Below are 26,568 nucleotides of genomic sequence, written 5' to 3' on the forward strand. Positions count from 1 at the left end.
TCCTGTGTCCAGGAACATGAATGGTGGGGTGCAGCTGCTGCTGCTTTTGTATCCAATGTCCCTTGGGCCTCAATTTGTCTCACGTTCTGGGGAAACAGAATTCTATTTTACATGCCTCCCAGACTGCAGTATACTTTGAGCGAGTTCCAGATGTCTTAAGAGATGCCAGATGGCTCAAGAGAGACCAGCTTCAAGGAAAATGTGCCCCATTTCCTTAGATATGAATCACAAATTTAAGCTTCCAGGGCCAGCTCTGATAGCCAGTGCTCAATGTGGCCATCACTTGACCCTGGAAATATCCTCCTTCCTTGGGCTGTTGTGAGTAATAATTCAACCAAATCTGTTTTTTTTTATTTTTATTTTTTTATTTTTTTTATTAGAAGAAAGAGAAACTAACATTTACTGAGTGCCTCACATATTAGCATGCTAAGTGCCTTTACATACTTATCTTGTTTAATCCTCACAATAGATGCAGGAGATAGGTATTTGAAACCTAGTATTTCTTCATTTGGAAAAATCTGAAGACTCAAAGAATTAAAGCAAATTTGTTTTGATTCACAAGTTATTTATGTTTTATTCTACAAGTATCACCTGAGAACATTCAAATTTCATTGATGGTGTTATGTAATTTCCAATCTAACAAAGAATTGTTGCTTTTTATTCAATTTCCCCTGATCTTATGAACTTAATAAAAGCCATTTATGTTGTGTGGAATCTCCTGTAGCATACTCTCTCTGTCTCTCTAGTGAAACATGCTTGCACGTGTAATATTCATATACACATACACACGTACACACTGTCATGACCTTTGCTTTGCATAGCTAGCTGACTGTGTAATGAAAGCATAGAGAAAGCTGCTTCTGTCCTGGAATGAGAATCTACTTTCAGCATATTATGTCCTTGCTTCCTTAGTAAACATCATATATTCCTTTTAATTCTCTCTCAATCTAACCCACTTACCTAGGTGAAAGATTTTCTAATCTTTTCTATAGCACTTTCTCCGTCCCCTCCCCCCTGTAATTTTAAATCCCTTCTACTCCTCTGGAATCTTAAGTCTTATATCCTGGACTCAATGGATGCTTTCAGATATCTTTGGCCTCATAGAGTTCCACTTCTGGCTCTCAATCTCCAGTATTCTTCTATACTTTAAACCTTGACTCTGCTGCTTGCTATCTAGCTGTGGCCCTTGGGTGATTCAATTGGCCTGACACACAGTATTTTTCATTAAATGGGTATTATAACATGTATCTGGATTTTGCAGTTCTCTGCAAATGTTAAATAAGATAATGTAAATAAAGCATTTAGTGCAGGGGTTGGCATTTAGTAGGAACTCAATAAAGCGTGGTGGTGACAAGTTGTCGTTAACGGAATTATAGTAATAGTCATAATTATTATTTCTTCTTTGTCTGAGGTAGCCTCATGACTAGGGCTTGTTTAGCTAAAGACAACAATTGAATTAACATGGTTCTGGATCCTGTTCCATAAAACACATCTGCACTGTTAACGCTCCAAAACAGCATGCTAATCTCTATCAGCAATAAATCACATTAGTTCCTAAAATTGGATGCTCCTAAGGAATGGGATACCCCATGTTCATGTCACTGGAACCTGGTAGAGGGTATGAGAAATGAACATCTGGCCTTGAGAAAAAATATTTGTTGTCCATTGTGAAATATTATTTGGGTGTTGTCATCTTCGCTATTATTAACATAGAATATATCCTAGTGTAAGTAATTCCTGGACTAATTCCACACATTTTACAATTCCTTTTTCCTTTTGTTTTTCTCCTCTCAGGCATAGAAAACAAATAATTGTATAATGTGATCCACAGGCAGAACACAGATCATAACTGTGCTTCCTGATAGACCCTGAGGTAGCCTTTGAAGACAAACACCCCTGAACTCTAGTTTTGGTTACCTTGGGTGGGGGCAGGGAGCCAGAGAAAGAGCGGTCTTCTTTCCTAAAACTCAGGCGGAGGCCCTCTATGTCGAGTTTGCCACTGGTTGTCCTTAGTGCCCTCAAGATCTCCAACAGGTTCTGGCTCACTTCTGACTGAGGGCTGGCATCGTGAAGAGTGGTACTGCTTGGAAGGGCAGGGGAAAGATAGACTGTGAAAACATGACCCACCCAAAGCTGCTATGCGTTTTCATACCACATCTCTCACCACTGACATATATTGTGAAACCAGAGAACCCACCTAGTAAGGTCTTCTAAATCTCAGGAACCTGGTCATGGGGTCTGTGCATGGAGATTTCATAGAGTGTCTCCAATTCTACTGACACCAGAGTCTCTGCTCCAGGAGGCTCCAACCAATTCAAGTAGAACATAACGCCAAATCTGTCATCTGCTCTCTCACCCCTTTTTACAGCTTGAGAGAAAAAATTACAAGTGGCCACAATAGTTTACTTTCACTGCTTGATCTGAGCCCAGATAATTATGAACGGCAAATCACATCTCCAAACTGTTCATTGGCACAGGCAAAGCAAAGCAGATCCTGCCAGATTCCTATAACCATGGAACTTCTATAGAAGGAAATCTTGGATCAAATGAACATCCCATGTTATCCTTGACTCTGCAATTTGTATCTGGAAAACCCAGAAAAGTTTTGGGAATAATGATTTTTCAAATGTTTGGAACTATTAAAATGCTTTAACTTACGGACTCTTGTTACTTTAAAAAATAGGTGAAAACCCACAGGGTGACAAAGTGTTATAGTCATTTATTTTATGAAACTAGTTTGAGATGTTTACTCATTTAGCATCCAAATGATGTGCGATCTTCTTGGCAGTGACATTTCCCCTAATTTCCACTGTCTCAATATAAAGCGCCACTTCCCTACAGGGACATTCTGTGACACCCCCCAACCTTCACTTCTGTAAATCAGCTTCCTTTCAGGAAACATTAAATCAGTAAACTTTAACAATCTGCTCTCCAAGATAACGTCCTAATTTGTAACATCACTAATTTTCATGGTGTAAGAGCTCCCACCATGGCTGACTTCAAGCTACCAATAGGATGTCACTGAATGAGAACCTGGGAAGGGTGCTCCTAATTGGCCCTCAACGATGCTTCAGCACCGGCTGCTTGATCACCTCTTTCATTGTTCCTTCTCTTTTTCTTAATAAGTCTCAAGTTGCAATCATATGTTTATTTCTTTAGCTATTGCTTCATGTCTGACTTCCTTATTAGACTGCTCCATCAGATGTGGGTCTGGTTTGTTTTGTTTCTTACTATATTCTGGGGATCTTGTACAGTACTAGGAATTGACTATTTTTATACGCATTTAACTTTTACTAAAGGCCATATTGTATCTTCTTTTTTTCTTTTCTCTTTTGTATCTTCTTTTTTTCTTAAAGATTTTATTTGAGGGGGTGGGGAGGGAGTGTCTGAGGGGGGGTAGAGCCTAGGGGGAGGCAGAGGGAATGGGAGAGAATCTCAAGCAGACTCCCTGCTGAGCACAGAGTCTGACAAGGGGTTCCATTGCAGGACCCTGAGATAACAACCTGAGCCGAAATCAAGAGGTGGCTGCTTAACCCACCAAACTACCCAGGTGCCCCTGTTATCTTCTTTTTGCTCATGATTCTTAACTCAAGCTTTGGCGTAACAGCTCATATTTTCTGAAAGCTTGGTCCAGGAAAGGAGTGGCTGTTTGTCTTTGTTTAGGTCACATAGTTTCTTTCTTTTTTTTTTTTTTATTCATTTATGATAGTCACAGAGAGAGAGAGAGAGAGAGAGAGAGAGAGAGAGAGAGAGAGAGGCAGAGACACAGGCAGAGGGAGAAGCAGGCTCCATGCACCGGGAGCCCGATGTGGGATTTGATCCCGGGTCTCCAGGATCGCGCCCTGGGCCAAAGGCAGGCGCCAAACCGCTGTGCCACCCAGGGATCCCCTGGTCACATAGTTTCTACATCCTCCTTCCTGGTCCAGACAGTTCTCCAGCTTAGGAGTCTGCCTCTCACCCTAGCAGAGGAAAACGCAAGCCCTGTGCTTTACTGGTCTCTCTTTGCTGAGAGAGCACATGACCCAGGCTTTGCCAATCAGATAGATGGATCTGTCCCAGATCTGAATCACACAAGTTTTCCTTCCTCTTTCCTTTTCTTGCAATGCCAGTTCCTGGGGGTAGGAATTCGTGAGGCTTTGGCCCCTGTCTCTGAACAGCAAGTCCTAAATGGGCAGGGCTTGTATGGAACCCATTTGCTTCAGCTGGTAGGGTTTCTCAGGAAACCTGCTTTAGGAGTTTGTTTCATCTGGTCCAACTTAGGTAATGAGAGCTGTTGCCACGCTTGTTGCCACTGGTGACGCTGGAGGCTTTTTAAACATCACAGAACTGCCCTATTAAAGGCTCTACCTGCAGAACATGGGAGGGCCTTTTCCTGAGCAGCACATTAATTAACAAAGAGCCTGGGGTCATTACAGGCTATCAGTTCTGCACTTCCATAAACATACTGTTTGGTTTGTATAAAGCTGCACCTTCTCTGATGAGTTCAAAGTGATCTCTCTGTGCACCATTTTTTATAGTGTAGGCATCCAGATGTCACCGCAAGTGGATAATTGGAGGTGCCAATTACATTAAAAAAGTATTCATCAAGCATTTCCCATGTGCCAGGAACCATGCTGGACACCGAGCTGGCCAGGGCAGACACTATTACTGACCTCAGATGTCAAGTGGCTAGTTACCAGTACAATGGCTGTCAGGCAAGGAAAGGACTGTGGGCCATACCACAGAGAGATATAACCTAGTCTAGGGCTGCCCAGGACTCATAAGACCCCTATCTGCCAATGGGTAGCCATGTATGTTAGTGCATAGTCCACCTCTCAGGGCCCAAATCTCATGGTTAGTGTTTTATGAAGTGTGGTTGCTGATTATTAAAATTTCTGGGGCTTTATGGCCCTCTGTAGGACAGTTGTTCCCAGATATTTGACTGGTGTACACATATCTTTCTTTGCACTTTGAGCCTTGAGGGAAAGACTGGGCCTTGCCAACCTCTGGATTCACTGTGCCCAGCAAGGTGTGTCTGGCAAGCAGCTGGTATTCAATGAATATAAAAAGGCACAGAAAGGGCACACTGTAGAAAGGAATCAAGTCTAATGCTTGACCCAGGGACATTTTTACAGGAAACTTCTTTCCGAGAGTGAAGTGATAAATTACAATACCGTGGCTCTTAACCACTATGTCCCATTGTTTCTAACTGAAAAGAGTGTCTTCTGGTAGGAATAGTTTAAAAATAGTACAAAAAAATTCTTATATGGCATTTACTATGTATCAGATACTGTTTTTAAGAACTATGAATTGATTAAGTTACTCTTAACATCTATGAAGTGAAGGGAAATCTCTTATGGATTCCATTTTATAACGGAAGCACAGAGAGCGTTAAGTGACGCCCAAGGTTACAGGGCCCTTAATGGCAGAAACAGGAATTGAGCCTAGGCTTCTGGTAATGGAGGCTATGCTCCTAGCCACTGCACTTTGTCAACTTTCTTGGAGAACAAAGAACATGCTTTATTGTGCCTCATGTTTAAAGATATTTCTCATGTTCTATTTTTACTTTGTGTCATTTCTTTCCCTCGAGATTACATGAAAGGATTATTGATTCTTGTACCTGAAACCTTTCTTTGTTAGTGCCTGTAAGCCAGGAATTCATTGACAGAATGTATTTCCAGAATCACACTGTATAGACTGGAGCTCTGCACCAGTATACAGTCATTTTTTATTCTGTAACGAAGGTTTACACTTTCACATGGCAACCTCACAAAAAAAGACACATGCTTAATCTCAAGAAACCCATGCAATTGTTGCAAATAACTTTCTGTGCTGGTCTGCATACAAGAGAGAGGAGAGGAAATGATAAGCATAAGCCAAGTGTTGGTGAAGGGCAAAGTGATTCTACATCGGGTGAGCTTTTTGGGTGAAGAGTCTCCAAAATCACTGGTAGTTCTAGAAGTTTAGGAACGCTATACCCAAGAAAAGAAAGAAAGTACCTTTGGCTATGATGATGACAACTTTGAGTTTTCATTGGGTTGCTGCCCACAGCTCTTGTGCTTTGCTTCGGATCATCTGAAGCTGCAGCTTTTAAAAACCAGAGGAGCTTTCCATAATTCACCTGAAAATCCGATATGAAACAGAACGTCCTCATTTAGTGTACATGCAAGAGAAAGAAATGCCCATAGGGAGATACCTGTTGAGGTAGAGTATTTGGGAATATTTTAATAAAAAAAAATTTTATTAAGGGGCACCTGGGGGTATCAGTCAGTTAAGCATCTGACTCTTGGTTTCAGGTCAGATCATGATCTCACAACTATGGGCTCTAAGCTCAGTGTGGAGTCTGCTTCAGATTTTCTTTCCCTCTCCTTCTGCCCCTCCCACTTGTGCTCCCTCTCTCTTGAATAAATACATCAAGTCTTTAAAAAAAAAAACTTATTAAGTTTTTAAACTGGCCTTAAAAATAGAGTATAATGATTATCAGTGCTTTTTACCAAATATTCCTGTTATTCTCCCTTCCTGTTTGCCTTGGGGTTGGGTAGGGCCATGAGAACAGTTCTGGCCAATGAATTATGAGCAGAAGTGACAAGTGCTCCTTCTGGTTGAGGATTACACGGTTCACACAAGACCCTCCAGAGATTTCTTTTTTTCCCCCTCTGCCAGCAAGTCCAAAAATATACCAGAGTTACTACTTCATCAGTCTGGTTTTGGAGCTAAGATAATGACAATACTATGGCTGATTTCTTATGGAAATATAAGTGAGAAACAAACTTTTGTTGTTTTGGGCCCCTGGAACTTTAGGGCTATTTGTTACTGCAGCCTAATCTTGTCTCTAGCTTCTCTCTCTCTCTCTCTCACATCTCTTATATATTTATTATATATAGAATAGGCTTATATTTAGATATATCTAGCAGATATATTCAGATTATTTGAGGACAAGGCCTTATTAAGCTAAGTGAAAACTCCCAAGGACCCCTCGCCTTTTTCTTACAAGGGAAAGGACTGAAGGAATGTTGTCCATTTGCACTCTTGGTCTGGATGACATCCTAGGGATTCTGGTGGGTAGACAACTCCAGGGTAGTGGAGGGGGCAACAGGTGGGGAAGGAAACTCCAGGGTAGTGGAGGGGGCAACAGGTGGGGAAGGAAGCTATATAAAGTTCTGATATAAACTTGGCCTCAGGCCAGAGAATTTGATCAAGCTGAAGATTCATAGTGGTTGTGCTAAGTTGATATTGTATTGCTAAATATTATCATCAACATATAACTACTTATAGTTAGTTAGAGATGGGCAGGGGAGAAAACTAACATTTATTTGAGAACCTACTAAATGCTAAGCACATGACCAGGTAAATTGCATTTATTATTATTATTTTTTAAAGATTTTATTTATTTATTCATAGACACACAGAGAGAGAGGCAGAGACACAGACAGAGGGAGAAGCAGGCTCCATGCAGGGAGCCCGACTCGATCCCGAGTCTCCAGGATCACACCCTGGGCTGAAGGTGGCACTAAACCGCTGCGCCACCGGGGCTGCCCAATTGCATTTATTATATTATTAAATTCTCAGATTACCTCTATAAGGTTGAGTTTGGCCTGGTTTTCTATCAACACATGCTCACTCATAATTTACCCATTGCTATTACCTCTCCTTGTTGTAGGATATATTCTTCTCTAGCTCTCGAATTTAGTTACATTTGGACTGTGCTTTGTATCCACCCACAAATGTAAGCTTGGAAAGTGCAGAACCCTGGACTTATCACTGGGGAGCCTTTATATCTGCCCTGGGTCTGGCATTAATTCTCTGGGTACACTGAGCAATTTCCTTACCCCACTCTGGGTCTCAGTTTTCTAATTAGTAAAATGGTGGTGAGTCATATTCCAAAAATACCTCCCACCTTAACTCTCTAGGAACTGTGCTGATATATCCTAGCCAAATTCACCAGTCTTATCTCAGAGCCTACAGACTGATCAACTTGTAAACGAGACTCAAGTGAGCCCATTATTCTAAATCTGTAACTACCCCAAAGTGCTAAGAGCAGACTAGGAAAGTCAGGACAGGAAAGTCTTTTAAAAAGAAATCAAATAGGGCTAATAGACCATCATCTATTTTCTATTTTGGTGTATTCTGACTAGAAATTTCCATATATAGATAAAAATAAGCTTTATATCTTAGGGTTCAATAGTAAACATTATTATTATTATCATTATTATTATTATTATTATTATTTTAGTAAACATTATTTTTAAGAAATATACTAATTACATGACTCTGGTAGATTCAAGTTAAATAAATAAAAGGAACCCACACTTAAAATAGCAACATGGCTGTACCATTTCTGGAGTGTCCCGCCTAGAAAATCTCTGGCAAAGGATCTTGACTGTTGGTAACTGTAGAGGGACCTTCATGCCTCAAGAAAAGGCGGCTAAGTTGGGATTGGAGAAGAAATCCTGAAGAGATAGGATCCAGGGTCGTCAGCTCTTTCTGAAGTTTTTCTAGTAAGCCAGAATTCAAGGGGCATGATCTGAGTTCTCTTCTGACCAGGGCAAGAAGAAAAGCATCTTCTCTTGTTCCATTTGGCCTCTGGCCAAAATCCTGACAAAAGAGCAATAGCAACAATAAATTAACATGGTTCTAAAATAAAAAGGCTGAAGGCCAATGCAAGAAAACAGAAGCCTAGTGGCATCCACTTTCAGGTCTACCCTAGAGCAGGACAAGTTGATAACACCTGGGGCAAGTGTTCAATCTGGGTGTATTTATTAGTTTGCAATGGCTTAGGACCATTGCCTTCAGGAGAAGAAAAGCAAATCATTTCAGAGCCTATACTCTGTGAGGAGGCTCCCTGAGTTATATAAGTTATATCATAGGTCTTCTGTAAATATTTTTTTTAATTATAGGGGAATTTAGAATGCCAACTCTTAGAGACTCATTGGATCTCTTAGAGACCCATTGGAGCTGGAAGAAGGTAGGAGGAAGATGAGAAGTTTGGTTGAGACATTTGCAGTATGCCTGTGAGTTACCAGGGAGCTTCTTGGAGGCTGATTGGATGTATGGCTACTCATGTCCTCCAATCCATCCTTGAACTGTCTCATTATCTGCTCCACATTAAAATCTACAGGCATCAAATAATACCCATCATCCACAATAGAAAACAAGTCCAGTCTTAGTACAGGTACCTGAGGTTGGTCAGAGCTGCCCCTTGCCATCCGTTCCAAGGACCAGTCTCTTATGTTTCTCCTGGGGAGACCATGGATATAGGACAGAGACTGGTCTCCAGTTGGTACAGAGCTGCAATAGACATTTGCCTGGCTGGGAATCTTAAAGAAACAAAGACAAATGGTAGTAAGGATCAGAAGGGGAGAGGGAAACGAATGAGGAAAGAAGAGGGAATATGAATAAGGAACCAATCTCTTAAAACACATTCCCAGTTCCAAGTGACTTCAGCCCATATAGTCATTGAATCATTCAGTCCCCAAAGAAGAAAGCCTGCCTCAACATCAGTCTCAGCATTATTCAATTAACATGTCTGACAAATATATTAACAATAAAACAATGCTGCATCATTTATGTGAGAAAGAAGGTGTCTGTGACAAAGGAAGAATAGGTATAACATAAGGTATCTATAGGCAAATGTAGAATCCTATTAGAGATAAGGGTATCTTTAGACTGTTTTATTTTTATTTTTTTTAAGTAGGCTCCATGCCCAATATGGGGCTTGAATTTACAACCTTGAGATTAAGAGTTACATGTTGTACTGACTGAGCCAGCCAGGCACCCCCTTAGGCTGTTTTAATTAGCCGATTGAGGAAGGGCAACAAAGGTAACTGTGAGTTTTGTCAAGAACGGAGTAAGATAGATTAAAAAGCCCAGCATGTTATATCCTAAGAGCAATGTTATTAAAGGTTACCATAGACTAAATGATGGAACAAAGGTCAATGATGAAGTACCATTGCCTCTTGCAATGGAGTATGGTATATTAATAATGTTTTTTTTTAAATTCTCCATATTTTATGATGTTTTGACATCTTGGATAGCATTGCTGGCTGAAAGAGACTGCCCTTCCCAGGGTTAACTAATTCCTCTCAAAGCAAATATATCCCCTGCCCAAAATCAACACAGTCCAGATACTGGACAACTAGGGACAGCCCCTGAGCCATTTATTCAAAATTGCCAGTCCTAAACTGTTTACCCTACTCTGCCTTGCCTTTCCTGTGGAGACCCCAGTAATGCTTGTAGACTGTGCTTTCTGCTCACTTCTACCTCCTGACTGAGCATAGAACATCCCCATGTGTTCCTATGTGGCGTGGCTTGCCCCCTTTTCATGGAAATTTTAACCCCTTTTCATGGATATTTTAAGAAACTATTATTTCAAAAGCAGTTGTCACTCTGTTTCCTTGTCATACCAGATAAAAATAACATTTGGGGTACAAATCGAGATACATGGGTATTTTGAATATCAGATCATGGAAAGGAGACAATTAACAAAATGATTAATTGAAAATGGAATGTCTGCCCTCAATTGATGGTTATGTGAAATAACCTGTCAGTATGAATAGCAACCTACAGGTGCTTTATAGTTATGAAGTATTTCAAAGAAAAATCAAGAGACTCTCTAGAGTGGGAAGAGTGAGCAGGAGAGAGTTCTAGAATAAGCATAAAGACAGCAAGATATTTATTGGGCACATACTCTGTACAAGGCACCATACGGATGCTTTGTTTTTAACATTCGGTTTAATCTTTACAATGACCCTATAAAGCGGGTAGTGTTAGCACCCTTCTACATTTTGAAAGCCAAGGCTTTCAGAAGCTTAGTAAGCTTATATTACCTAGAAGTAATATAAATTAAGAAATACTTATGGCTTGCTTAACCTGGGCCAGGCAGGGTGATGGGCCCTACAGTGAACAAAACAGATTTGGCTCCTGCTCTCACAGGGTTTGCAGATGGTGAGGGTCACAGCAAGCACTTGTGACAGAACGATATGGAGTAGTGAGGGTCACTGTCAGAACTGTCCATAGGTCCACTCAACCTGGACTTGGTGGGCCAGATACAGAAGCAATGACCTTGAAGTCTAGGCTTGAAAGATGAGTTCGATTTGGATATGGAGAGGCTAATGAGTAGAGGGTGAAGAGAAGAAGGAAGGGCCCAGGAAAGAAAGCTGGGTATTGAAAACCTCAAAGGTACACACAGGCTCTGAAGAGAGAGATGGATGCTTCCAGAGCATAGTTTAAGTTTTGAGAAAAGCAAAAGATAAGGCAATAGAGAGAGATAGGAGAAAGGGGGTGAACCCTCAAGTCGTATTAGCCTCTGTGCTTTCTCCTGAGGGCCATGGGGAAATGTTTTCAGCAGAGCTAGGACTAGGTCAGAAGTGTCCAAAATTTACCCCCAAGTAAATTGTGCAGGTAAGACTTGAACCCTGCTTTTTACCACCACCCCAGGAGGAGACAGATTCCACATTCATTCAGTCCACAGAGCAGATTCATCCTATGGAATATTTGGCTAGGCATTTCAGGTGTTTCCTAGAACATTTTCTTAGAACAATATATTTCTTTGGAAATTACTTACAATTAAAACACTTCCATTGGCAGCCACACATACATATTTTTCTGCCTCTGAGAATTGCTACATGTCTATATTATAGTTTTCTGAAGATGCATTTATCAATACTTCATCATCCCAATGGAGTCAAGGAGGGGTGTCCCTTTCCTCATTTAAATACCAAAGTTTATTGAGCACCTTTATTTTTAGCACTACAGATACAGGTGAACAAGGCAGGTATGATTCTTGCCCTCATAGATCTTTCAGCCTAAGCATCACAGAATAAATGTTATAGCCTTTACTCCCAGGACTGCTGTGAGCAATGACTATTCTAATGTATTTAAACATTTTGTAAATTCCAGAAGTTTGTTACTTGCTGTATATCTCCAATAGAGTGTGAACTCTGTGTGGGCCAGAATTGTTTTGTATCCTGCTTACTCCCAGCACCTAAGAAGGGTGCCAGATTGGAAGAACAAATAGAGAAACACAATGTCAGAATGGTGATGATGGCTTGTGCAGGCCCAGCCTATGCGGGGCTTCCGGATTTCTCTCTTCACTGACATCAATCACCCTGGGCTGTTGTTTTTCAAAACAGTGTATCCACAAAGTGTCAAAGAAGATAAAATGGAATCATCATGTTTCTGACTTCAGGAGTTGCCAGAGTATCTATAAAAGTTCCTGTCATTTGCTTTACTTTGAATCACAAAATAGTGCTTGTGGATGACACAATAGCCTGAAATGAGTTTGGGGCAGAAGACTAGTTTTGGGATATTTACCTAGAGGAATTGTTACAAATGATGCACAGAAATGTAACACAGAGTTAGTAATCCTTCTTGAGGTGTTGGAAACTTGCAAGCGTTGGGAGTATAAACAAGTCTTTTTTAAAAGGTAGCTTATAAATTATTTTAAAGTGGTGATATTGCGGAATCCATGAACACTTCCCTCCAAGACAAGTGAACACAACAAATTGTCTTAATATTGTGCAATGCATAGCTGGGGCTTGGGAGAAAATCTGCAGAGATGGCATCAAATGCAAATTTGAAAAGTTCTGTTTCTTCAACATTTTAGACCAAGGTGTTGATGTGTTCTAGAAAGCTGTTAAATGGCTCAAAAAGGGATGCTAGTGATAATAAATACGATGAGAAAGATGCATATAAAAAGCTTGATAGGATTTCTCAAGAAATGTAGAATTGAGAAAAAAAACAGTATTTCCAAATTAATAGATTTAACGTGATGTTAATATATACTTTAAATCAAAAGAGTAAAGTATTAGAATTAATCATTTGAGTATTTTAGTTATATTTGTAAAAATCTATATTTTCTTTACATTTTCACTTGTGATTATGGAAAACTTAAAGCAGAGGCACATGTACCCAGGATAGTATAATGGAACTCCATATACTCATCACCAAGCTGTAATTATCAACTCAACTGACATTCTTGTTTAATTTATATCCACATCACCCGCCACCAGAAATGAAGTGAACCACAGATGGTGTATTATTTCATCTATATTTTTTCAGTATACATCTATAAAGCAGTGGTTTTCAAAGTGTGGTCCTTGGACCAGAAGCCTCAGCATCACCTAGAAATGTATTAGGAATGTGAATTCTTGAGACCCAGCCTAAACCCACTGAATGAGAATTTCTGCGTGTGGGGTCCAGAAATCTGTTTTGTTTTATTTTTTTTAAAGGTTTTATTTATTGAGAGACACACAGAGAGGCAGAGACAAGGCAGAGACACAGGCAGAGGGAGAAGCAGGCTCCCTGGGAGGAGCCTGATATGGGACTCTACCCCCGGGATCACGCCCTGAGCCAAAGGCAGACACTCAACCACTGAGCCACCCAGGTGCCCCCAGAAATCTGTTTTAGTAAGCCCTCCAGTACTCGTAGTGCATGCTAAAGTTTGATAACTACCTTAAGGATAACAACTCTTTGAAAATATAACTATGATAACATTTTAATACTTTTAAAAATGTGATTCCTTAACATCATCAAATATTTCAAATATTGTTATTCAGCAATAGATAACTAAAGCAGACTTATTTTGTTTTTGAGTTTAGGAATTGATTTTTTTGATTTTTAAATTTGTTTTATATTTCTGTAAAATATTTATGCGGTTCCAAGGCCAAATCTACAAAAAAGATTTATTTGGAGAGGAGTTGTTTCCATTCTTGATCCTTCCAACATTTTCCCTTTATCCAAATATATAACCATGTTTTAAAGTCCTTTTTATTAATTCCTTCATTTAAAAAAACATAAGCAATAGAGAGATGATAGATGATAGATGATAGATAGATAGATGCCTTAAAGCAGAACCTACATACTTTTCTTCACTTTGCTTTCATTTAATTAATGATATATTTAGTTAGATTACTCCATGCAATGATAGTGATCTTAACATTCTGTATATATTGTGATAGTCTTCGTACCCTTTTACAGTTTTAAAGTTTTTATAGGGCAGCCCAGATGGCTCAGCGGTTTAGCGCCACCTTCAGTCCAGGGTATGATCCTGGAGACCTGGGATTGAGTCCTCCATCAGGCTCCCTGCATGGAGCCTGCTTCTCCCTCTGCCTGTGACTCTGCCTCTCTCTCTCTCTCTCTCTCTCTCTCTCTCTCTCTCTCTGTGTGTGTCTCATGAATAAATAAATAAAATATTTTTTAAAAAATAAAGCTTTTATAATACTCTGTATGGATGTACTGTAATTTATTCAACCAGTCCCTTATGGATGGGAATTTAGGTTGTTTATAGTTTTGTTTTATTTTTTTAATAACAAGTAATGCTGCAATGAGCACTTCCTGCATAAATCTTCTAACATTTTTTTTCCAGTGTACCTTTGTGATAGTTTTCTGAAAGTGAGATTTTTTTTTCATGTCAACAAATAAGTGCATATGTAGTTTTGCTAATTATTGTCAATTTCCTGCCAAAACAGTTCTACTTTAAACATCCTCTACCTTCCAACAGAGTATGTTGTCAATTTTCTGGACTTTTGCCAATGTAATTGTGAGAAATTATATCTCAGGGTGGAATTAATTTCTATTCCTTTTATTAAGAGCAATGCTATATTTTTTGATATGCTTAAGACCATTTACATTTGTCTTTCTATGAACCATCCCTATGTTTTGCCCATTTTTTCTAATAGTTTACTGCCTTTTTTTCTTTCTTCTTTCTGATAGAAGATTCTATATGTTAGGGATATATTTATCTATGATATAAATTACAGATTTTTCCCCTCAATTTGTTGGGTATATATGTACACTTTGCACACAATGATTCTGGCTACATATATATAGTCAAAATCATCACTTTTTTTCTTATGGTATCTGGATTTTGAGTCACAGTTGAGAAAATTTCCTCATCTCAGATTACAGAAGATTTTCTTGCACCATTTCCTTGCACTATTGTGTAGGTTTATTTTTTTACATTTCAACCTCTGATATCCATTTGGAATGTATTTCAGTGTACATTGTATGTGTGTACAATATACGAGAGGCCCAATTTAAAATTTTCTCTGTGGCCATACAATAATCTCAGCATTATTAATTAAAAAGTCCATCTTTTTTCCAATTTGCAATATCATCTTTATTATATACAAAATGCTATTAGGTCTGTTTCTTGATATTTCTTTTCAATTCCATTAGTCTCCTATCCATGTGCCAAAATCACATTATTTTAGATATAGAGATTCTATATTTGCTAATGCTACACCCACTGCTCTTCTATCCATGACTATTCTTTCTAGTTTGTTATTTTAAATTAACACCTCAATTTGACTAGTTCAAAAAATCTAATACCATTCTTGTTGGAATCATGTTATCCTCAGGGAGGATTGATATCATGATGTTAACTTTCTTTCATGATGTTTTTTATTGTGGTAAAACACATATAACAAAATTTATTATTGTAACCATTTCTGAGAGCATAGTTCAGTGATACTAAGTACATTCATATTCTTATGCAGCCATCTGCACATCCATCCCCATGGCTCTTTTCATCACACCAAACTAAACGTCTATAACCACTAAATGTTATCCATCTATTCCCTCCTCCCCCAAGTCCTTGGGGCCACTATCCCTCTTTCTGTTGTTATGATCATACACTATTTGCCTTTTCATGGCAGCCCTGTTCTACTTAGTAAATGTCCTCAAGGTTCATCCATTTTATATCATATGTCAGAATTACCTTCCTTTTTAAGGCTGGAATAATATTCTATCATATGCATATGCCCCAGATTTTGCTTGTCCACTTACCTTTTGTTGGACATTCGGGTTGCTTCCCCATTTGGGCAACTGTGAATCATGTTGCTATGAGTATGGGTGTACAAATGTCTCCTTGAGTCCCTCCTTTCAATTCTTTTGAGCATATATCCACAAATGGAATAGGTGGAGAATATGGTTATTCTGTTTCTAATTTTTAAATATTTTTGAGAAACCGCCACACTGTTTTCCACAGTGGCTGTACCACTTTACATACCAACAGTGCATAGAGTTTCCAATTATTCCATATCCTTTCTAATAGTTGTTGCTTTCTGTTTTTTGTCTTTGTTTGTAGCTATCCTCATGGATGTGAAGTGGTATCTCATTGTAGTTTTTATTTGCATTGTCCTAGTGATGTTAAATATCTTTTCAGGTGCTTATCGTCCATCTAAAAATCTTCTTTAAAGAAATGTCTATTCAGATCCTTGCCCATTTTTGAATCAGATTGCTTGTTTTTTGGTTGTTGAGTTTTTGAGTTCTTTATGTATTCTGGATATTAATCTCTTATCAGATATGTGATTTTTCAATATTTTGTCCCATTCCGTAGATTACCTTTTTATAATCAGTTGTGTATTGTGGCACACAACATTTTTTTAAAGTTGCATTAAGCCCAATTAGTCAATTATTTATTTTGGTGCCTATGCTTTTGGGGTCATATCCAAGAAGTCATTGTCAGATCCAATCTGAAGACTTTGCCTTATTTTTTTAGTTTTAGGTTTTTTGTTTTGTTTTGTTTTTTAGTTTTATAGTTTTAGATCTTATATTTAAGTCATGGATCCATTTTCAGTTAATTTTTGTATATAGTATTAGGTAAGGGTCCAACTGCATACTTTAGCATGTGGATATCCAATTTTTCCAGTGCCATTTCTTGAAAAGACCACCTTTTCCCCATTGAATCATCTTGGTACCCTCGTTTAAAAAAATCATTTGACCATATATGTGAGGATTTACTGTGGACCCCTATTCTATCCTATTGGTCTCTATGTCTTTCATTATGCCATACCCTATTGTTTTTATTATTTTACCTTTGTACTACCTTCTTTTTCATATTTACTTTGGATTTCAGGATTCCTTGAGATTCCATATGAATTTTAGGTTGGATTTTGATATTTCTGCAAAAAAATATTATTGGGATTTTGATAGAGATTGATGACATTAACTTTTTTTATGTATAAGAATGTACTATACCTCCATTGTTCAAATCTACTCTTGTGTCTTTTAGGAGAGTTTGTAATATTTTAAATTTGACTGCATTTGATTTATTTACTTATTTAGCTAATTTAGTTATGATTTTATTTGGTATTATAAATGCTACCTTCCATTTTACTAGTCTTTGTTTATAGATGTGAAGGCCACTGATTTATGTATATTGATATAACCATGTTTGGCCAAATTCTCCTAGTGGTTTAGTAGTTTCTTCATAAGCTGTTTTGAAATTTTATATGTATAATCTCCCATCTGAAAATAATTTTTCCTCTTCCTTTCTAATTATTATGCCTATAATTGCTTTCTTTTGTTTAATTACATTGGCCAATGCCTCCAACATAATATTAAAAACCAGTGGAAATGATAGATATCCTTGAATTCTTCTAGACTCTAGTGTGAAAGCCTCTAGTGTTTATCCACTAAATAGGATGTTGGCTTTGGGTTAATATATAGAGAGAAGCATTTTGGAAAAAAAAGTGAACAAGGAAATTCTTATTCTCAGGAAAATTTACAGACTTGTGTAAGGAGAAAAGGAAGTCTATTTTTTATTTATAGAAGATATATACACTTATTTATAAGATTTATTTGCAAGAAATTTCACTATAAATTATGTGTTTATGAGAGGCATTATATAGTGCATGCTTTTTAAAAAAGATTTATTTACTTATTTGAGACAGAGAGAGAGAATGTGAGCAGGGGGAGGTGCAAAGCAAGAGGGAGAGAGAATCTTCACACAGACTTCCTGCTGAGTGCAGAGCCTGATGCAAGACCTGAGCTGAAACCAAGAATCTATTGCTTAAATGACTGAGCCACCCAGGTACCACAATATATGCATTTTTCTGAATGTTGCCCTTAAGGAAGCAAAAAATTCTAAAATATTTCAGTGATTGCCGGCACTCCAAAACTCTACTCAACAAAACAGTGTTTCTTGGTATTTAATTCCTCTCTCTTTAGGGAAAGTTTTAATTTTTCTCCTAAGGATGGAGTCCAATAATGAAAAAGAGATTGAGAAACACTGGTATGGTGGATCCAGACTACTTAGGTTCACATTCTAGACCCACCAATACTCGACTGGTTCTATGAGCTTTGGCAACTTACTTCATGTTACTATGTCTCAGTTTTCTCACCTATAAAATGGAGATATTAGCACCTACTTCACACCATTGCTTTTCAATTTTTTAATTAATTTTTTATTTGAGTGTAATTGACACACAATGTTAAATTAGAGGAAACAACTGTTTTTAATAGTGTAACAACATCTGCTATAGGGATATGCACAGATTGATTTACACTTACCTCAATTTTGGTAATCAGACAATGATGCTTCTTAGTAGACTTGACCTATCTAAGTTGAGACCCTAGTATAATTAGGAGTTAAATGAAGATAGAGGGAAATTTTCATACTAAGGGAATAGCATGGGCAAAGCATGGAAGATAAAATGAAACAGAATTCTATTTGGTAAATGTAAGTTGTTTAGGGAAAGATGGGCATGGGAAAGAAGTAGAGAGTGGATAGAAGTGAGTTAGAATGGCAATCAAGGAATTTGCCTTTTATACTGGGGTAAGGGGGGATTAGACAATGGTTTTAAGTATTTTAAGCAGTGGCTACACTTGAGTACTTTTGAAGTTCTTCCTAAAAGAGGCAGAATATATATCCTTGCCCCGGTGGTATTGTGCTTTGGCTTGTGGCTTGCCTTGGCCAATGGGATGGATGTTAGTGAATATGACACATGCAAAGATTTAAAATGTACTTGCTTTTGAGTCTTTCCTCTTGAAATGTTTCTATTGCCATAAGAAGAACTTGCTTTGAGGATCCCACTGGATTCAGAACAATAAGAAAAACACAGAGCAGACCTGAACCAAATCTACCAACTGGAGCCAAGCCTAGAAAAGTTTAATTTTTTAAAAAAGCAAAAGATATCTTAACTCATATCCACAGATGTGAGCATAAATGATTATTGTTATAATCTGCTGAGTGCTGGGGTGATTTGTTGCACAGCAGTATTATTATAATAGCTGACCAATACAGAGAGGGAGACACAGAAAACGATAGCCAGTTTGAGGATAATTAAAAATCACTGTGCTGAAGTACATGGCGGTCTAACTAGGATGATGGCAGAGGAAGCAGAAGGCATTTTTGAGAAATATAGAGGGTAGAGTTTAAAGGGCTCAGTGATATTAGACTTAGAGAGAGAAAGGGGGAAAGCATGCCCAGGTTTCTTGCTGGTATAATTGTGAGAATTGTGGGATTGTTCAGTGAGACACAGACCACAGAAAAAGAACAGGATCAAAGGTTCTGTTTTGAACCTGGTGAATCTACTAATGCACAGCCAAGTGGAAATGTCCTTGACGTCTGTCTATTCACCTACAAAATGAGGATGACATCATGTGCTTCTACCTACCTCACAAGACTACTGTGTGGAACAAATAAGATAAAACACACAAAAGCACTTTGAAAAGAACACATTACCAATCAACTATGATAATTATTAAAATTAAAGCACTAACACTTTCATTTTCATGCTGCCAGATGCAAAAAACTCACTCTAATTTTATTTTTGAAACCGTGCTACTGAGTTTGTAGCTAGTCACACATTCTTTTTTATTTTCTGAGAGAAGGCAGAGCTGATGCCTCTGAGAAATAATACAAATGATATTTGTATTTTCAAAGACACATAAGGAACAGAATTTGGAGAAAAAAAGATTCTTGGTTTACTGTTGAGAAGAGTCAGACTCTTGACTTGTGAGACCTCAAACTAATCACTTAAGTTCTCTGGGCCTCCCATTCTTCGTTTCTGAAGTGAAGGTTTGTACTTGTTGATTTTTAAGATATCTTGCTATTCTCAGATACATGAAACCATAGGTTTTCATAGCATTTTCAGCTCTACTTACCTCCTACTAACTAATGATACTCTTCAAATTTGATTTGTAATTTAGAAAAGAGTTTCACACTTGCCTGTCCTCACCCACGTTAGCTCAGTCTTTATCAGCAACTTTTCTTTTGGAGCAAATTCAGGCAGACCAGATTGCCTGTTACATCCCAGGCAGGAAAGCTTATTTTCATCTATGTGTGAGGAAGAAGGATCTAGAAGGAGTTCTGATTGGTTTGCTTCTTTCACTGCAGCAAAATTCCATTTACCACTTAGTCAAGGTGGTAATGAGGGTCTCTGTATCAGGCAACTGTGGCTGCCATCTGGCAGGCCAGCACCATACACTCGGCAGACAGAACCAATTAGTCAGGCCCCACACCTCCCAGGAGGCCTTGCTGTATTTGGTGGCTGGGTGTCAGCTCTGCTGAGTCTCCTACAAGAAACCTCATTGAGTTCTGGGAGGGGAAGGGCAAATCATCTCCTTCTGGCACTATAGGGCTAGCAAAGAATCCAGATCTTGGAGGTCCAAGAACAGCTTACTCAAGGAACATTCTGTCTATGATAATGGTAATGCAAAATCTATACCAGAAATGGACAGCTTGATGTGGTAGAGGAAGTATCAAGAAACAAATGTCCATTTATAAGAGAAAAACTAGAAATGACTTCAATGCCCATCAGTCAGGGATTAGTTAAATGAGCCATGTTATATCCATCCAAAGGAATGAATAGTATTGGTGATGGAAGACCTAGGACTTGGGCTTTAATTATGGCTCTGCCACTGCTTGGCCTTATGACAAGGGCAAAGCACTTGATCTTGCTATTTAGTTCCTTCATCTATGAACTGAGACAACAAGAGTTCCTACCTCATCGGGTGCTTGGGAGTAGTAAGCTAGTTAATATATATAAAGAACTTAGAACAGTGCCCAGCACGTAGTAAATGCTATTTAAGAGTTTGTCCTGAGTGTGATTTTCATTAGAGCCATTCAAGTGATGCTTAGGATGAATTTTTTGAATACATGGTAAAAATTTGTAGTATGAAATGAATCAAGCAGAATAACAAAGAATATATATATAATGATTCTCATTCTATATCTATGCATGGAGAAAAGAAGAGAAAGAGATATATATTATAATTTTTCTTTCATTGAGTTTTCTTATATTCTCCATCTGCCAAAATTGTACATGAGTATGCAATACCTTATAATGAAAAAGATGATTTTAAGAAAAAAAAGGAAGAAAAGACTAGAGGAGAAAAACTGGATAAACATCTTATCTCTACACTTAAGAGTGACTTTAATTTTCTGAGCCTCAGCTTTATCATCTATTCCATAGTGATTAAAAAAACACAGATACCTACCGCAGAGTGTTAATTACAAGGAGCAAATGATAAAATTTACCAGAAAGTAATCAGTCAATAATAAAGGATCTTATAACTATAATATTATTACCAAAGTCATCTTGCAAAGTAATAACAAATACATCAATGACAGAGTCAAAATTACATAAAATCTCAGAGGTCTTTAGAAGTTCAAAATGAATCATTTCACCTCTTCATATGTGCTATGTCCTGCCCCAAACTTAAATTCAAGAACTACTTATACGACAGTCAAAAGAGGGGCACCTGGGTGACTCAGTCAGTTAAGCATCTCTCTTTGGTTCAGGTCATGATTCCAGGATCCTGGGATGAAGTCCAGTGTCAGGCTCCCTGCTCAAGAGGGGAGTCAGCTTCTTCCTCTACCTCTATCCTTTACCCCACTTTGGCACTGTCTCTCCCTCTCAAATAAATAAGTAAAATCTTAACAACAACAACAAGTCAAAAGAACACATTAACTGAGGATTAGAAGGCTCAAGTTGCAGTGTAGGCTGTGTCATTGACGTTTTGGGCAAGTCACTTTTGTTTCTGGACCCATGTTCAATTAGACCTTGCAGAGTATGGTCTGAAGTCCCCTGGTAAACCATTAGCCACTTTAAATTATAAGCTTTGCAGGGTTCTTATGAGCAAAAGATCACAAATCCATAGGCTTTTATTTTCTCAGATGACTAAAGACTAGCTGGTATCTGAGTGATTTAGTAAGGGCTATTAAAATTATAAACTAAAAATAGTTATGTTAGAGTTTATTGCAGACTCTAATTCAGTATTCTACTAAAATATTTGGCTGTCACTAAAAGCTTGGCAGCACTGCAAAACTCCTACTCTATGTATCCATCTAATTGCAATTTCAGCAATTTTTGGAAATGATACTTTGTTATCAATGAATCCTTAGTTTTGTCTTGATTTGGATCCAGTTTTCAATTACTGCTATTCTTGTGTTTTAATTACAAATTACTAATCACATAGATTCATCATTATCAAGTTAGTTTGTTGTGAATTGTTTGGTTGATTCTTAAGAGTACATTGATGTATATTTCTACCAAGATTTTTGGCTGATAATTTTTTGATATGTAGACATGGTTGCACCAGATTTTGAAAATAAATGATTCCTGTAATGTTACAGCAGACAGACCTTTCTCTTGCACCATAACCCAAATTTGCATGTACATTTACCTGTATCACTATATGAGTATCACTGAGTTAGCCACCAATAGAGTCAGTTGGCCAACTCAACTGGTGATCAACCAGGATGCAATATACAAAATGACCTAAAAATGTAGTTTCAAATTAAAAAAATGAATTCCAAGCCTACCTTATGCAAAATATATTAATTACCATTAGTACAAGGGTGTGGGTGTGAATCTGTTTCAAACTAATTCTGAAATTTCTTAGTCAATTACCAAGAAAAGCTTGGATATTTGTCACTCACTTTGCCATCCAGAAATCTGTTACTGCGTGCTCCTGCTAGAAATTTTTGGTTGTTCTCTGGGTGCTTGCTTTCTTCTTTATCATCCAGGTCATGATTGATTTGATGATCATTAGGATTAGTAGGAGTTGGGGAGTCTCTGCTTATCTGCCTTGCACCACCAATCATGGATTTCTGGAGTACTGTTTGAGTTTCTGACTTCAAATTCTCATTTTCCTTGCTGTGAAGAAACAGTTTTGCACTTTGTTACTCATAGGGCAGACTCTGCATACACGAGGCTGGTATAAGAAGCAGAAGGTGTTAGTCTGGTGGTGTGAACAGTGGTAACTCAGCATGGCGGAATGAAGGAGTAAACATTGATTAACTGTGTGTGGATCATTTACCATAGAGAGACTGTGTTACTATCTTCTCAGAGTTTAACTTCTCGTACCCTCTTCCTCATGTTCATAAAGAGAATCTATCCATCTGCTCCTATACCCTTAATGTAAGTAATGGGAGTGTCAAAAATGAACCCCACAGTTTATCACATATCTTACTGACAAATCTAATGGGTATTTTCAGTGTTTGCAACTAGAAGAAGAACAATTCCAGTCCAGGGGGTTTGCTAGCTGCAGTCCTGCTCTGTGTCTCTCCTTAGGTGCTTCCTCCTGTGGCTTCTTTTTAATCTTGGTAGTTCTCCATTTAAGTTTAATCTTAAACAGAGAAAAGAAAAGGAAAAAAGAAACTGTAGGAATGATTCAGAAAATGGAAATAATAAAAATTTAAAAAGACTCAACCTTGTTTAACAACTAAAGACTCACAAATCAAAACAATTATATAAGACATCACTTTAAATTTAGGAAACTTTTTTAAAAGTAAGAAAGTCAAATGCTAATGGCCATATAAATAGATATAATTCATATAGTGGGTGAACTGATAAAACATATGAGAAGAGTCCATCAGGAAGTTGCAATGGTTTAACCTACTAACTCAATATTTAAGATTGTGTATTATGGGGAAAAATGGAGAAGAAGAAAAATTTTAAACTCTCAGTATTGAGTAATAGGTGAATATGCTGAGTATTTCATTCTATGTTCATATGATAGGATTTATAAAGCCATGAAAATAGGAATGATTTTAATGACACAAGAACATATCCGGTTATACAAATAAGTGAAAAATAATTATCTTACATATGTGAAATGCATATGCATAATATATGTGCTTGTGTGGGAAAGTACAGAGTTTATCTAAAAAGAAATACACTAGAAATAAGCAGTGTCTCTGGGAGACACTTCACTTTGCTTCCAAGACCCTACACTCCTAGTTTCCCTTCTACCTTATGAGAAGTCCTTCTAAATCTCCTTTTAGGGCTCTTCTTCCCTCTGTACATGTAGGTGTTCCAGTGGATGCCAGACTGAAGCAGGTTGGAGAAAGAGGCGGCCAAGAAACCGAATACAGAAGTATAAAGGTTTGGCTGCAAGATAGGAGAGAGAGGAGTTGGTGACTGGAGTGCAATGTAGGTTTCAGATGGGGCTTTATGATTATCATGTGGGGACTTTAACACATTAAATGCCAGTGGTGAAGAGCCCATTGAGCCAGGGGGAAAAAGAGGATATTATTGATGAAATATGATGAACCCTGACAAAGTGAGATGGGGTATCATTGGGAGAACAGAGATAGAAATGAAACCTCAGGGTAGTACAGTAGGGAGATAGGTGAGGATGTAGGCAAATTTATTTGTACATTTGGTGATGGTTTGACTTTTCTCTTTGATATATAAGGTATGCTTACCTGTTGGCTCTCAAGCGGGAAGGGCTAGGGAAGGAAGTCTGAGCTAAGGGCAGATGGCTTGAGATAACCGCTATGAAGAGTGGGAAAGAGCTGATCAGAACAAGAAGAAGGATCGGCTGGGTACAACCAGGTAGCCATGAAGATTGGAGACCACAGTTTTATGGCTTCAATCTGAGAGGATGTATATTCTTTTCTGAGATTTCCTAGGAGTCCTTGTGGAGATGGAGAGGAGAGAGTGGGGCTCATTCAGGGCTGGGATTTTCCAGATAGTATGGTTGAATGATAACACAACAGAATGGGAATGTGAGAACAATAGTGTATATTTAACAAATAATTCTTCCAATGAGAGAAGACATAGGACATATGATCCCTGACCTAAAGAAATTTAACTTAATTTGCCTGTCCAAAAATAACACAAATAATAAAGTTAACAACTGGTATAAACTTGCTTCTAGGAGTCAGATTGATAGCTTCTACGTAGTGATTACCTTTTTAGGGAGGTGTAGAGCCCAGAAGGGAACACTAGGGCCTTCCATGGTATCCATACTATTCTGTTTTTTTTTGTTTTTTTTTTTTTTTTTTATCTTGGAGTTTGTTATAAGGGTGTATCACGTTTGTGAAAATTCAGTGAGACCATATATATATATCATCTGGGCTTTTATGTGTGTATGTATGATAGATAGATACATTATATTTCTATAACATGTTCAAAGAAATGGGTTTAATTTATGAAACATACGCAATTAGTATATAAATCAATGTCACGTGAATGTTACAAAGAATCAGTGCTGTTGAAGTTCATAAGAAAGAGAAAAGAACTATGATTTGTAATGGTTGCAAAAATAACATTACTGAGCATTTAACTACATGACAGTCATATTATAGCCATTCGCATACATCAATCTTCAGATCAACCCTATAGGTCAGTGCTTGTATTATTTTCATTAGGACGAAGGAATTAAGATTCAAAGAGTTTATGTGATATGTCCACTTGTACATGGTTTTCCAGTAGTAGAACCGGAATTTCAACATAAGTAGGCCTGATTGCACTTAGAAGCCTACTTACTTCCAGCAGGGTCAGGAGAGAATCCATGGACGTTTACACTAGGTGAGGAGCAGAAAGAGGGGGAGGAAAGTGCAGATTTAAAGGCAAAAATGGGTTCGGGACAGAGAGTTAACTCCTCTGGCTGAACACAATCAGCTTTGCTTTAATCACCTTCAAAATCCTTTTGTGGACAGTCTCAGGACAGAATTGCCTGAGAAACGTGGAATGTATCTGCCTGCCTGTTAAAACAGTCACAAGTAGATGTAAAACCAAAAATAACCTGTTAAATCTGTTCAAAGTGAAAGCTGTTTAAAAAAAAAAAAACATACATAGCACTTTAAAATTACCATGAAAATGACTCCCCAGCTGAGAAACGGCATGTGCCTGTTAGCGCAAACAATTTGTCAACACACACTGGTTGTTATGCTGTTCACAAACTCACAGCTCTTTCTTCTAGACTTGTGTACTATCTACCTGAAGTACTGAAAATAGAAGTTTGCCATTTCGAAAGAAGAAAGAAAGATGCCACCAACACTGTCTTGGAAGCAAGGCACAACCAGCTTCTTCATACGTACTTCCAACCTCAGCTGCTGCTCTCAGGGACGCTGTGAGGAGTTTAGTGTCATCCTGGAACTACAGCAATTAGGGAGGATTACGGTATTGCTGGATGATAAATAAATGAGGTGAAAACTGTTCAGTTGTTCACTGTCACACTGGGCTCTTCCTGCAAACCAGCCCGACAGTGCCACCCTCTACTAGAGCTGAGTCTCGGGGTTAGAGGGAAACATTGCAAGGGCGTCTGATAGCATCCTCTGCCCAAAGCAGTGCGGAGACCTCCCATCGGCCCACCTCCCATGTAACTCCAGCTCACCAGATCTCACATTTGATTTGGATTACACCCCTGCTGAGAACATCAAATCTCAAATGGAGGACCCAGGGGGGCTCAGCAGAAAGGTCACCAGATGCCATCTTAAAGGTCTGCCAGCCTTGGCAGAGACTCAGTGCCACCAATTTCCAACTGTGCGCCATCTAACAGGGCTCCAACCCTCTGGAGAAGACAGTCCTGAGTGTGCCAACTCAGTGAATGGGGATCTAATTTCAGTAA

The 26,568-nt window shown here is 38.2% G+C and overlaps 1 protein-coding gene across 1 annotated transcript in view; it reads right to left on the reverse strand.

Annotated features, from left to right (window-relative positions):
* CUNH1orf87 (chromosome unknown C1orf87 homolog) overlaps window positions 1-26,568 on the reverse strand; it is a 77,836-nt gene that overhangs the window by 38,836 nt on the left and 12,432 nt on the right. The window contains 6 exon segments of the mRNA XM_055306298.1: window positions 1,918-2,080; window positions 5,979-6,100; window positions 8,313-8,381; window positions 8,383-8,574; window positions 9,156-9,296; window positions 22,649-22,865. Of these exon segments, the coding sequence (XP_055162273.1) occupies window positions 1,918-2,080; window positions 5,979-6,100; window positions 8,313-8,381; window positions 8,383-8,574; window positions 9,156-9,296; window positions 22,649-22,865 (904 nt within the window).

The sequence above is a fragment of the Nyctereutes procyonoides genome, unplaced genomic scaffold (genome assembly GCF_905146905.1).
Source record: "Nyctereutes procyonoides isolate TBG_1078 unplaced genomic scaffold, NYPRO_anot_genome, whole genome shotgun sequence".
Lineage (NCBI taxonomy): Eukaryota > Metazoa > Chordata > Mammalia > Carnivora > Canidae > Nyctereutes > Nyctereutes procyonoides.